The 14,492-nt window shown below is 40.5% G+C and overlaps 1 protein-coding gene across 3 annotated transcripts in view; it reads left to right on the top strand.

The window, feature by feature from the left end:
* The first annotated feature begins 624 nt into the window (after nucleotides 1-624).
* The window catches only part of ESRRB (estrogen related receptor beta), a 127,859-nt gene continuing 113,991 nt past the window's right edge, over nucleotides 625-14,492 (top strand). For all 3 annotated transcript variants that reach the window (XM_084208528.1, XM_084208527.1, XM_084208529.1), the window contains exon 1: nucleotides 625-1,057. In XM_084208528.1, coding sequence (XP_084064654.1) covers nucleotides 1,056-1,057 — 2 coding nt within the window. In that variant the 5' untranslated portion in view covers nucleotides 625-1,055. The remainder of the gene's footprint in view (nucleotides 1,058-14,492) is intronic.

Raw genomic sequence — 14,492 nt, 5'->3', positions numbered from 1 at the left:
CCAGGAGCCGGCAAAGGCTTGGAGAAACAGCTGCCTGCTGGAAACGTTACTGGCCTTGCCTGACTGTGGCTCTAACAGGAGAATCTGCAGGGACTAAATATGGGAAAATCCAGGACCCTTCCCCCTGTGTCGGGTAATAAGGACCAGAACAGAAGCATTTGTGATGTGTTCTCTCAAGTCACTCTCTGGATGGTGGGCTCCCAGCTCAGCCTCTGTGAGAGAGCTTTGTTGATATCTGTAACTCATCACTTTCTCCTGGCAGCCAAGGACTTAAGCAGAAAAGAGGGTTCAGGTCCTTGAGAGCCAAGTAACTCCTGCTGAGTCAATAGGGAGGTACCATCACTGCCCTCAGTTTTGTTTGCAGGAGCAGCCTCTTCAAATAGTGTTTGTGGGCAGAGACCCTAAGTAGACTGCCAAGCTGTTAAATTGCCAACCTGCCCACTGGTTTGTTCTGCAGCAGAAATACAAGCATGCCTGGACCAACCCCCAGAACTCAGCTCTGAACTCCTCTCTCGTTCTGTCAGAATTCCCAGCCTGTTTGGAAAATGGAATTTATTTTTGTTAAATTGCAAAAGAGTTGGATGCAGTCTGCTAGTTGTGTTTTGCCTCTTCTTCTTTGTGCAGTGGATTTTGTTCATTCACTTTACATGCCTCAAGTTGCTGTAATGCTGCTGGGAAAGTAATTGCCTTGCACTTTCTCTTTCTGATGCCCACGGGTGACTGTGGGGGACTCCTCCCTGGGCACAGTGCAGAGTTAAAAGCCCAGCTTTTGCTGCCTTGCTCAAGACCTGGTTATTTCTTTTTTTTTTTTTTTTTTTCTTTTTCTTTTTTTTTTTTTTTTTTGTCAGCTGCCTGTTATATCAATCACAGAGCTGGGATCTATTTATAGGTTGGGACTCGGAGTACTGTGTCCTAGTCACAAAGAGAGGCAGAGACGCAGAGGGGACTGTCGGCTGGTGCAGGCAGAACCAAAAGATATTTAATCAGCAATTAGAAACACCTGAGGGCAAGGGAAATTCTACTCCAGCCTCAAGTCTCATCTCTCAGCCTGCAGCATGTAAGTAGCGAACTTCTATCTTTTATTGCATTTATGGGCTTGTGTTTTGTTTCTTTTTTATTTTTTTTTTTAAATCCAAGCATTGCTCTGCAGAAATCCTTTTATCTGGTCTAAAAATTATGGCAGCATCTCGGTACAGTTAAAGGTAATATTTTTTTGATTTTCACTCTTTCAAAGGAAGGTCAGTGCGACCCACAAGGAGAGGAGTTGGTTCAGAACTTTGTAGAAATCAGGCGGTTTCACTATTTGAGTGTGGCTTTTTCCTCTGGAAATAAGTAAATGAAAGTTTGAGTGGAACAGTTTTGTTTTGGGAATAGAAACAGTCAGGTTTGCTGGCATTCCAAAAAGGTCAATGTATAACGTAACTCTGCTTAAGGGCTTACCAAGGACAGGTGCTATTTATCCCATGCTGGTAAAGGCAAACCTGGGAACTTTAGCAGTCCTGTCTTAAAAGAACCAAGTGACAACCTTCCCTCTATTAAAAAACCCAAAAGGCAGTACCCCCCCACATGCATATCAAATCTTTTCTTATCAGACACATGCAATGAAATTTTGCTTTTATTGAAGGTATTTAGCATTAAGCAGTTGATGTTTCTTTAATTTTAAAAGTCCCAAAGCAACTGAAGAATCTTCAATAACAAAAGAGGGGTGCAAGTGTTTGCAAAGTCGGCAAAGTGATAATCAAAGGAACTTACTATCTCATCACCAACAAGATGTTTGCTTAAAAGCAGCCAAGATGTAAAATGTTTGAACAATTATATATTTCTGGAGTATTTCTATTAACAAAAATTTGAAGAGAGGGAGAACAATTAGTCAATTTTTTTTTATTAATAGCTTTCAGTAGAAATATGAAGAGAAGGAGAAAAATAATTACTCTGAATTTTTTTGTTAATAGCTTTTCGTATAATGTTTTTTGTCAAAATATAAGAGGTTTTTTGTTTCATAGTTTTGCTTCAGAGTTACATCTTTTTACAAAATTTTGGGTTAATATTTATTTCTAAGCATAGGAAAATAACCTTGCTGTGTCTACCTCCCAAAATCTTAATATTACAATTTTAATTTTAGTATGTCAAGTTTTTAGCTTAAATTTGTCACTAAATATATGTTCTAGAAAACTTTTTTACCCCCAAAATGTACCATTTTGAAGGTAACAACAAATAAAATGAAGCTGAACTTAAAATATTTTGGAAGAAAAAGTGTCTAATAGAAACAGAATAATAAAACCAGAGCTGCCTCACCATTAAAACATCAGGTTTTGAGGAATACTTGAGAGACAAATTTCTTGGATTGACTGTAGAAGGGTGACAAATAGGCTTCTTCTTTAGTTCTTCATTTTGCATTTCTTCAATGTACATTTTATAATACTTAGAAGATTTAGCTTAAGTACAAGGAATAAAAAATATTGACTACATATTGATGCTCTCTAAGTTTTTAACCATCAATATGGATACTCCATCATTCAGCTTGAATTCTGATATAAGGAAGGCTTTTAGGAGAATATGAATAAACCAGGTAAATTAATATGCCCAAATAATGCCCCAAAATATCATTCCAACACATTTCCTGCTATGAACCTTTTTTCTCACAAATAAAACCGTCATCATACGAAGCTTCATTTTGATTATTAAAGCTTTTTGCTTTACTTAAAAATGAACATATTCAAATTATTTAAGTCCTTTTCTGTTTGTTTTGCCATCATATTACATTTATTGCTTCTCTGTAATAATGCAATGTTATTTTGTAATAAAAGAAGCAGATTTTTCTGAAAAGCATTAAAGGACTAAAATTGCTGACTCTGTAACCAACAAAGAATCTATCATATAGCTGGTTTGAGGTCCCACTAAGAATTAAAAACCATGAGACATTGCTGAAAAAAAAATTGAATAATTTTCTTCCCTACACAAAACCAATGCTAGCATGACTATGCTTGGAAATTACTGCAAACCACCCACCCCCCCACCGCCCCCCCCTCCCAGTTTACCACATATTTTTGCGGAAATCTGAGAAATCAAAGAAGTTTTCTAAGTATAAAGCTGTAAAAGGTTCAGTCTTAGGAATTTATTTGGACTGTTCTAATATTGTGTCCACATAATTGCTGGACTTTATTCTTCTCTTTCAACCACATGTGAGTATTTTGCCCTATTACCTGCCATATCTTGTTATTACTGCTTTGGAAAAAAAAAATAACCAAGCACCTACTGTCCTTTGGGATAAGGATCAATGCTTTATAGGACCGCTTTTATTGGGAGGGAAGGCATTACCTGTGGTTAGAGGGAAGACCAATGCATTATGTAGCAGATAGAGTTTGTTATTTAGTTTCTGCTTCAGTAATGATTCACATTTTGTGGACTAAGCACCCATCAACCTCTGAACTGTCTTACTGTACATATGCTATTGCATGATTTTTTTTTCATTCCTTAAAACAACCAAACAAACATCTTTTGTTTTATCCCAGTTTATTTGTTTCTTTGACTGCAAAGTAATGATTGACATGCAGATTCTCTTTTCCACGCCTCTCCTTTCATTGCTGAGTATGACATCTCTAGGGAATTATAAATAAAACCTGTGCCAGATCTGCTGCACAGGTGTCTGGAGTACAGCATGCTCAGGTGCCTCACTGTAAATCCCTGAGAATATGAAGTAAGCACAAGCAGAATAAAAATACTCTTCCAGAAACAATTCTGTGTTTTGAGGGGCCTTCTGCATAAACCCCCCAAAGCCAGCAGCCAGTTATTAAAGACTGTGCAGCTTTCTCCCTCTCTTACCTTTTTTATCGCTTTACCTGTACATCTGTCCATCTATTTCTCATCTATTTTTACATTTCATTATGCTGTGCTTGCTCTCCAGCTCTCTTCTTTTCCTTTCCTGAAGACACATTTCTATCTGGCACAGAAAATAAACTCAGATTGCGGGTAGTTATGTTAATCTAATTCAATCCTCTGTGGGCTAGGAGTGAAATTCTAATAGTGGAGCTGTTGAGGGCTTTTTTGTTAATGGCTTGGGGATTACATTGAGTTAAAGGCTCATTTCCTAATCAAACAGAGAGGGAGAGAGTGACTCCGAATATTTATGAGTCTCCCAGCGAGAGTTAAACATTGAACTCCAAAAGCAGGATTTCAGTGCTGCAAGAAAGAGTTAAAACCCCTCAGGGCTGCTGTGGAGAGGGAAAAAAAAAAAGGAAACCAGTTAAGCCATCAGCATTTTCAACTGCTGTATAACTTCAGTTTGAGAGAAAATAATCATCTCACGAGCTAAAATGGAAACTGTAGCAAGATATTTAAAACAAAGTCAAGTGATGCTTCAAAAAGGCTCTTCTTCAGTGAAGCAGGATGCACGCAGTGCATGCAGCCGCCTAACAGAAACTCCAAATAAATACTCCTCTAAATGAGAAGGATTGGAGGGTGGGTCGCCTTTTTATTATTAATGCCTGGAAGACACAATTTAATTTTCTAATGCTTTTTATTTTTGTTTCGACTTAACTCTCGGGTCACCTTTTCTTTAAAAAAGAAAAAAAAGCATAAAGGAAGTATGGATGGGTCAATATCTAAATTGTCCTCTTTCTGTTCTGTAGACTGGTACCTTTGGAGGCATTTTTTTCTGTCCTTCAGTTTAGCTGGAGTCTTGTATCAAACAGTCTAGTTGAAGAACTGTATTTGCTGTGACAGGAATGATTGACCAAATTAATGGCTGATTGCTTTTGTGATGAGTTCATCACACATGCGTGGGCAGCTTGAGGAGACCTTTCTGTGGCTGCAAAAGAGCCGGCCTGCCTGCCTGCAGCAAGCCCAGGACCTCTGTGCTGCTAAGGGCTGGTGTCTTGTGAATAGCCAGCAGTAAGCTTTTTTGCTCCAAGCTGGGACTCAGAAAATTTGTCTGCAGCAGGTGAACTGTACAAAATCAAGACTATGCCATGATCCCGCCTCTCTTCTCAAAAGAGGTCTTGGAAAGGAATGGGGATAGAAACCTGTTGTTTTCTGACATATGGCCAAGTCAGTTCTCTGTGTTCCTCAGTTTCCCTCTTTGTAAAATGATATGTGACTGCCATCAAAATAACTCCAAGATCTGCAAAAAACAATCCTATATAAATCCCAAGGGGCTGATTTGCCCATGGGAAAAACTGGGAATCACTGGCATGGGTGCATATTTGAACACAAGAGCGTTTATACTGGGAACAAGAGTTGCCCCCCTTCACTTTGTTGTTGTTGTTGTTTGGGAGGGGTTTTGGTTTGTTTGGTTGCAGTTTTTTTAATACATTTTATACTAGCCACCAATAAGGTTTTCTGATTTTAGCATAAGTAGGAAATAGAAGACTGACTTACTTCTCGTGTAATTTTCAGTGGTGTTGTCCTGTACACTAAGTCTGAGTTTAGTCTTAGTGACCCTTGCTGAGATGAAGCTCCAGGCTTATTGCCCAAAAGTGGTAAATTCTGGCTAAAAATGTAAGTCACTGTTTCATCTGGAGCCGTGTGTATCAATGGTCATCCTGTAGGCACCAAACTTGCTGACATGTCTATCTGGATGTAGCACCTTGAGGTAAGATTTGGCATCTTGCCCTAGTTTTAAAATTATTTAAAACTGCGACCTGATGTGAGTGCCTGAGGCCCCTTTCTCTTTGTGCCCTGTGCCTGGACCTGCTGAGGAGAGCACCATCAGCTAGGGTGTACTTTATTAAATGCATTTGAAATACATATTAATTGTGTTCTTTCCCTCTAATCACTGGAATATACAGCAGATCACTTTGAAACAAAAGCTTTCTGTGGCTGAGCTGAAAACTGTGTAACATTTTTTTTCCTGCCTTCTCCTTCCCGTTGCAGTTTCCTTTCTTTTTGCCTCAACCTTTTCCTCTCCTGCACTATCACTATTCTGCTGTGGCCAATTTATACTTAGATTTTCCCTGCTGACCTTTCAGGCAAAATACACTTCCTTCTTCTCTTTTTATCCTTCCAGTGCTATGCTGAATCTTATGAATGACTTGCTACTGTTTACCCTGAAGGTGGCTGCATTTCAGTGAAGCGTTTCCTGGCACATATATATTTTATGAAGAACTGGGAAACAGAAAAGTGTTCTTCAACTTTCCCAAGAAAGCTACTGTGTTCTTGCATGCTACAATTACTTAAAAAAATATAGTAATAGAGGAATTTCAAGGAAGGAAAAACTGCAGGTGTAAAACTTTAAAATACATAGTTTAATTGACATTATGTCTTTAAAGTAACAACAGTTTTAAAGTCTCAGCACTCTTGAAAATCTCTAGAAAAAGTGCTGCACCTTGAGGGAAAATTACTTTTTTTGGAGGGATGAATCTTGCAACTAAATGTTGCTGTTTGGATACTGGAGAGCATATACCCAGCACATACGAGAAGGAAGCACAAGTGGCTATTTTTATTCATTAAGGAGTTGCTGCCCTTTCCTTTGCCCCAACCATGTGAGATGCGAATGATCCTGCTCACAAGAGTTTCACGCTGCTCTCAGAATGGATTCTCTTTTTCTTCGTAATTGTGTTTGCTGGATCAGCAGGAAATGTACTCCACAAGTTCTTCCCCCATTCTTCTCTGATCACCTCTTTGTAGTAGGCCTGAACAAATGACTGGTAGCTGTGTACTAAAACAGGCATTTAATTCACATTCCCCTAAAGCTCACAGGACCTAGAGGGTAACTTTCTGGGTGAGAAGAGGATATGTCTGCCACCAGGCTTGCCTTTCTTTTTGTTTGCTTTTTAATTCATCCTTAGACCTTTTTTTTTTCCCCACAGGCTTCTTGGACTTTTCAAAATTGCAGTTATTGTCACTGGCAGATTTTTCTACTTCTTCCCTTTAAACAAGAAGTTCTTTTCTTTTGCATCATGTCCCCATGGCCTGGTACAGGGGGTTCCAACCTTTCCCTGTTGGGAATGTGAACTCAAGTAGATTGATGAAGAGCTCATGTGAATAGGATTTTCTCAGTGATACTTTTTTTGATCTACAGTCTGAAGCACTGAGAGTGTGGTAACACTCAAGTTATAAATATTGGTGAATGCTATCTTTGCATGGGAGAGGGAGACAAGGATTTTCTGAGTGCAACATTGGCGAGGAAGAGATTACTTGCATCAGCATCCTCTCTAATGCTCAGAAAGATATTTGAGGAGCCCATCTCATGTCCCACTGCTTTTTAGGTGGAAACTGCTGTGTACAGCTTTAAGTATGTTCATGCCAATCTTTAGACAAAGGTGTTTGTATCAGTGCTGCTCTTCCATTCTAGCTCTAACAGGCTCCCTGTTCAGTTCAAGGTGAGCCTCTTCACTGATGAGATATCTTTTGCCCACCTCTTAACTGGGTTCCTGCTTCCCCATTCTCAATTCTCTGTGGAGAACTGTATGATCCCAGCAAAATGCTCTGTGTTACTGCAGGCTTTGAGTATGGTCCTGTTTTGCCCCCATAATCTCTATTCTCTTTTTCACATTGTAGATAATCACATGATTCTTCCATTCTTCCTGAGCTTTCTTCCCACCCTTCTTACTCTCTTTTGCTACATAGGACTGAACCTCACTTTTGTGTCTCTAAATAGGCTCTGCTCTTGTGGCCCTCTGTGATGACTGTTCATGCCATCTACTGCCCGTGCAGCCCCTTCTGTGAGCGTCAGCTGGTGCTCTGCCTTGTACTCCCTGCATAGAGAAGTAGTTGGGGAGAGAGAGCTACAGTTTCTTTGGGCTCTCTGTCCTGTACAAAGAAAGCAGATGTGAGGATGCCTCCATGTGCTCCAAGTATTTATAGACATGTTACTACTGTGCTGAAGTGATGGGCCATACCTCTTGGTAATACCATGTTGATGTGGATACAGCAGTTCTAGCGCTGTAATCTCTCCTGGCACATGGGTTTGGGAAATGTGTGTTTAAGGAGGACAGAATTAATGGGGCTGCTGCTATGTTTGTGAAGAGTTAAATGATAGGGGATGAGAGTCACAGCTTCTCCTGGGGAATAAGGACTAGCCAGAAGAATTGATTGTCTTGGCTTATTGATCCTTCAGGAACAGCACTGAAGTGATAATGCTGTTCCTGCCACTTTGAGGCACTTTGTACCAGCAACAACCTCTGTTTACCTAGGCTAGTGCAAAGCAAGAGCTGCACTATTGCTAACTCATTCCAGAAAAAACCATGCCAGACATGTTGAGTTTGCCACTTGTCTGTCTGCTCCCAGGGAGAGGTGACTGAGCAGCAGTAGCTCAGAAGGTGTTTATGTTTTATAGTGCTTAATGGAGGTTGGCTGCAAACGGTAGCTTGTGAATTGCCATGCTGAGTCTTTGCTGGCAGTGTCTTGGTCTGAAGCATTGGTTGGATTAGATGGCCTTTAAGGTCCTTTCCAACCCAAACTGTTCTATGATTCTACAAAGTCTCAGGCTGTCATGTCACAGGATATCCATCTCTCCCATTCCTTTCCTTCCCTTCACCTTTCTGGTCAATTGGCAGTCAACACTCAGCTGGTCTTGCTTGACCAACTTGTTGAACCAGGGTGGTCCAAGTGCTTTTTATCCTGTGATCCCAATGCCACCTCCTAGCCAGGAGCCAGCCCACTTGTGTGGGCTGATGGGAAGTGGATGGTGAAACATCCCACCTCCTTTGCACTGAAGCACCTGCCCTGAGAAGTCAGGGATTTCTTTCTGGCCTTAGGGTGGCAGAAGGAGAAACACCCACCAGGTGCAGGGGCTGCTGGAGGAGCGGTGCTTCTGGTCACTCAGCTACACCGCCCCTGTGCGCGCATGAAACTCGTTCAAGGAGCACAGCACTGCGGAATGTCAGCCCTGAGCATCCCTTGGGTGCTTCTATGACCATGGGCTTGTGAGAAGTGGAGGCCCTGACTGTGTCTGGGCTCTCAGTTATCCAGCAGCACAGTGGGCTGGGGAAGCCCTTGCACTGCTGCCCCTGAGGCATCAGTCACAAGCAGCTGATGACCTGGGCTGGCTCACACCGTTAGCTGGACCACTGCTGGTAGCTACAAGTTTTGGACTCTCGCCTGAAGAAATAAATGAGCAGATTGCTCATGATGCTCCCCATATCCTTTTGTCTCTGCTTTGTACTTCAACAGGCTCTGCACCATTTCTCTTTTGGGATGTGTTGTGTTTTGAGGAATCTCAGGCAGGTCTCTGCAGCTTCCCATAGCAAGGTCGGTACACCAAGAAATCTTGGGGCCACTTGGAGCGCATTGCAAAATCTTGCACAAAGCTAGGAGGGCCAAAAAGCTATTGTGAAATGCTTCTTTGTTGAGTCAGGCCAGCTTATATATAGAGATATGCAAATAAAATACAGAGCCATTTAATTACCCTACATATTATTTCTATACTTCATCCTCTTTGATGTTGCCAACAACTTTATTGCAGCACTTGATGTTTGACTTTGCATCTCAACCATGTGAAATAAGATGATGAGAAAAATTGCAGGTTTTTTTTTAAAGAAGGAAAGTGTCTCTACCACAAGATTTCAGGGAACAACTAAAAAGTAAGGCTAGCTATAGTCTTTTTAAAAAAAGAGATTATATTAATAAGCACCAATGCATAATAGAATATATAATTATGTTTCTTTTGGGATTTGATCAGTAGCTGAACATTTAAGGCTCAAAATAATGAATTTAATATAGTATGAAACATCATATGTTATGTAATGTAAAATTATTATCTACTACTTAATAAATCTCATGCTGTGACTGTTCTACTTCTACTTAACTAGCTCTCAGACTATAGTGATGAGTTCTACTGGCAGCTTTGGATGTTGCTTCTGTTTTGCTCTTGTTTGTATCATGATACATTCCCTACAGCTGGGGCTGCTGCATTTAGCCCTGAGACACCTTCTGTTTGAAAGAGCTTCCAATTTGATTCAAAACAAGAGACTACTAGGGGTAGAGTCAGTCAGGAAGTCTGTGGCTAGAGGACAGATGAGAGCGGCTGAGATGGGAATTTGTGGTAATATACTGCTGAAAGTGTGGCTTCTTGGGAATACAGGTGACTTCGCTTGATACGGACTTAACAAAAAGATACCAAAAAGAGCACAGGCCTCTATCTTCTTGTGTAACACTTGTCTAATTCTTTGCTTTGCAAAATTAGCACCTCCACTTTCTTACTGAGAAGAGAGCTCTGCTACATGTTCTCAGTATCTTTACATACATGAGTCTTTTCCTTACTTTTTTCAATGAGGGAGTCATCTTTCTCTTTATAAAGAAGTGCTTTAAATAAAACAAATAAAATACCATATCACATAAAATTAGCCTTGGGTTTTTTTCTGTGTTGTTCAGTGACAAAGTTATGGATGGATTCAAAAAGATATCCCCATAAAGGCATATACTGGTCATGTGGACTCAATAGTGGCAAGTACATGTTATAGTCTAGAGGGAACTGTCTAAGCCACAGGCTGCCAACATACTGATGATGAGGTCTGCAAAGGTTCAACAAGGTTAAGAACAGGGGAAAAACTCTCCTTTCTTACAGTCATTCCCTGAGTACATAGTAGTGTTTGATATCGGAGGTAGAATATGGGACAAAGTCTTAAGTTGACCTGGTGTAGTTCTGTTAATAACTTTTCTTGCAACTGAATTCAGTGTTGTCACTTTTTGCAGTTGCTTACATGATACTCTGTTACAGATATGTAGAATCTACATTTTGGGATATCCAACCTTGCTTACCCTGAATGTTTTTCTCCTGCTGTAGGTAGTGTTTCTAAAGCTGCTAAAGTCCCTAGGATAGAAAAGCTATGCCAATTTAAAAGTAGTAGTGAAGAGAAGACTGCAGCCATGGAGCAAGACTCAGCTAAGCAGAAATTATTCTTCCTGAATTTACCCTTTCTTTATGGTACTGTGCTCCTTCCCACTGACTGCATGGTTCTTGAAGTAACATTTTCAGGGCAGAACTTAGGCAAAGGGAAAGAGGCAGTGGGTTAGAGGACCCTGTCAGGTATTTATGTTTAAGGCCACATTATGCAGCAGCTGGGAGTTGGTTTCTGTGTATCACATCCTTTGCTCTGTAATGCTGAGCTCTGCAGAAGGTTTAGTCACCTGATGGGTTTTGGTTTGGTGGTGTGTTGAGGCAGAGGAGCGTTGCATTGCTGTATCAGCTGGCAAAGGCTTCTTGAAGCAAATGGTCACTGCACCAGAACAGCCAGCAGGGCCCTCGTCTTGCTGGTACTTGTTCCTTTAACTTTGTCAATGGCTTCTGGCTTTGACTTCCCCATCTGTGAGTGAGAGGGAGTGATATGCCCTCTATACCTTCTTTCTGCAGTGCAGCACATGGGAATACCTTCCCAGGTTTTACCTGACAGAGGAGGAAATTGGAGAAGAAGAAGATATTTTGAGATAGTACAGTGTGAGAAAGAGGAAGGACCACAGACATCTTGCACTCGGTGGTTATATGGTGAAGCATGCTTCTTGAACAATCCTGTGAGCCCAGAGTACTGAAGATGTGCCCTCTTATTTGCTGAAAACTGTGGTTTGGTGTTTTGGCTTTTTTTTTCCCCCCAGGATTTCTTGGGCCTTTACAATGCTGCCATATGTAAATTTGTAATTGTAAACCTGTGTAAGCTGGGAAGCTCATGTAGTCTCATGTAATTTTGCTGCTGTATGTTTTCAGTAAGATGTGAAATGACTCCAGGCTTCTGAGCACATTTACTTTCATGGGCCAGAATTCACCTCTGCAGTGAGAGGATAGCTATGCATTTTTGGGAGCTAGAAGAGGCCAGGCAAGGGACAGCAGTGCTTCCTATCCTGCTTCACATTGATTGTAATCTTTTGCATATTTCAGTGCTTTGCACGGGTAGATACTGTCATGCATGGGAATCAACCCAAAATCTTTCATACTGCAGTCTTGATAAGCCCTCAAACCTGGAAAACTTGTGACAGGCCTGAAGTGTTGGGGAACCATGCTAGGTTTAGCTCTCCAACCTGCCCAGAAATATTCCAAACTTCCTTTTTTTTTTGGAGCCCATCAATAATGTGGGGCAATTATGTGACTATGAAGAATGATTTGATATTGTACAAACATCTTTTTGTATCATTTTCTATTTAAAAGCAGAGCTAAGCAGGAATTTATGCTGCTGGTTTCCCATTCATCTGGGAAACGCTGCAACTTTAGTAAAGGCACATTTCTGTGGAGAGGACTTGAGCTGCTAATTTGACAGTAGGAGTTTATTTCTGGAATGCAGAAGTGTTTCACCAACGGAGCAGCTGTCCTGGAAACACTTACCACATGGGGTCATTTTCCTCTCTGTGTCTAATCAACAAAGCCACCCCAGTTAATCTGAATCCTTTTAAGTCTCCTAAACTAGACCATAGGGAGTGCACAGAGGTCTATAGGACTCTGACCTCCTTCACTTCCTTCTCCTATCATTAGGGAAGAAAAAATGTCCCATACTTAAATGTCCCTTAAAGGGGAAGCCCAAAACCTCTTCTGAGCATGGAAAACTGTTTCTTAACAGTAACATATCACTGATTTGGTGGGGAGGTGTTGGTCCTGTTTTCTGTGTGTTTTTTTGTGATAGTAGCTACAAATCTCCTAAGTTTACCAAATACTCCAGGTTGTAAGATCACAACAATCAGAGATGGAAAAGCTTCTTGGGTTATTCCATTTCTTTTGTTCTCTTTGGTTTGCTTTGCTTTGCTTGCATAAGCAAACCTCTGTTCGCTTCTGGGATGACAGTTGTGCAGTTAAATTCCTTCTACTCCAAGAGAAATATTCATAGTTAGGCAGTTGAAAGAATTTTTAAATTTTTTTCTTCTCCCTGGTTCTCTCTCATGTTGTCCAGTCCCTTCCTCACTGTTTACACTCTTTGATACTTTTTGGATTTCAGTCCTGTCTCGAAATACTCTTTGCCTCCAGTAGACTCTATGGGGTTGTTTTTTGCCCCCTGCTACAACCTTGTATCAGTCTCTGGAAGTGCTGTATAATCTTTTTTGTGGTTCTGTTAAGAATGTTTTACTCTTTGAGTTCAGTGACTCCTTCTTCTGTTTTAAACCTGTCTTCAAGGCCAGTCAAAGGTAGCAGGTTTTTGTGTGTAGGAGGACATTCTCTCTCAAGCCTGGACAAGGACTTTTTCAAGAGGCTACCACCTGGCAAGTCCTGCACCTGTGGTCTGGGTCAGCCTTGCTGCAGCCCTCATTGGTGCATCACTGGAGCTCTGTAAGGGAAGTCTGCATAGTCTGCATCTGCCAGGACCCAGGGACTGCTTCTTCAGTCAGGTACTTGAAACTGAGACCACAAATTACTTTGATGGTTGCTGTCTCCTCTTTCCCCAAGCTGTGCTAGTGTGGCTTTTCAGATGATTAAGTATGATTTGGTCTTCCTAAAAAATTAACAGTATCATCAAGGACTTTTGCTCCTACAGTGAGTTGTTTCAGAAAGTGATTTCAAAAGACACCTCACTGAATTCAGCCAGAGTATTGAATAGTTTCATGTTAGAGTAAACAAAACTCTAAAAAATATTCAATAAACGTAAAATATCTTTTTCTAAGTTCTTTGCCTTTCCTGATGAAGTGAATATAATTTTTCCTGGGTCATCCTTATGAAAAGATAGAATCCAGAAGAATAAGAAGGCTGGTGTGATCCCTTTAGAGAAAAGGCAATATAGCTTTTCCTTGCTGAGAGCCAAGGGGCAATAAGTTGTAGTAGGAAAGCAAGGCTGATTTTTGAGAGATGTTGTAGAGGGAACAGGTGATCAGTTTTTGAACACAGCCTGCAATGACGCAGATCAGAGGGATTTGGAGAACAACAGTGTGTGCCTTTGACATGCCTTCAGTGGGCAATAAAGTAATAAATGAACATGCAATGGAGAAGAATAGAACAGTATTTTCCCCAATACTATGAAAGAGTCTGAATGAAATCATGGATTTGTTTTATCTGTTAAAACTAGAGCCATGTTTAGTTAGCCAGAATATGTGAGAAACTGGAAGAACAATTTTTCCTCTCTTGTTTATGAGCTTGTGTTACAGCAGAGTTCTCAGCTGGACTTCAGTGCACCCACACTGAAAATGAGTACTGTAGTAGTGTAGGCAAACCTTGATGCAAGGCAAACATATTGGGCTTGACTGATTGACCAGCAGATCTCTTCACCCTTTTGTAACCATTATGTGATGGATTTAGAGTATTTGTTCTCATTGGCAACTTGCTCTATGAAGCTTGAACTAAATTTCAAAACAGTAAAAGAGATTTTAAATAAAATTAAATCTCATTTTTTTCACCTCTAACCAACACAAAGATTATTGAATTCCAAGACATGGACAAATTTAGCTAACCACTTCACCTGTTTAAGATTTGTACACTGCACAGCATTTGCCTTGCCTTTACACATTCTTTGTATATGTTTTATACTTTCTGGTAGATAAAGCATATGTCCTCTGGCAAAAATGTGTAATTTTTCATAGCAGGATTACTAGAATGTATAAGAAATTGCCTTATGAATGCCATGTATGACTTGTCTCAACTGAAGCTT

This window comes from Fringilla coelebs (genome assembly GCF_963513975.1).
Source record: "Fringilla coelebs genome assembly, chromosome: 6".
Taxonomy (NCBI): Eukaryota; Metazoa; Chordata; class Aves; order Passeriformes; family Fringillidae; genus Fringilla; species Fringilla coelebs.
The sequence above is the reverse complement of the archived record's forward strand: the minus strand, read 5'-3'. Positions and strand labels throughout refer to the sequence as shown.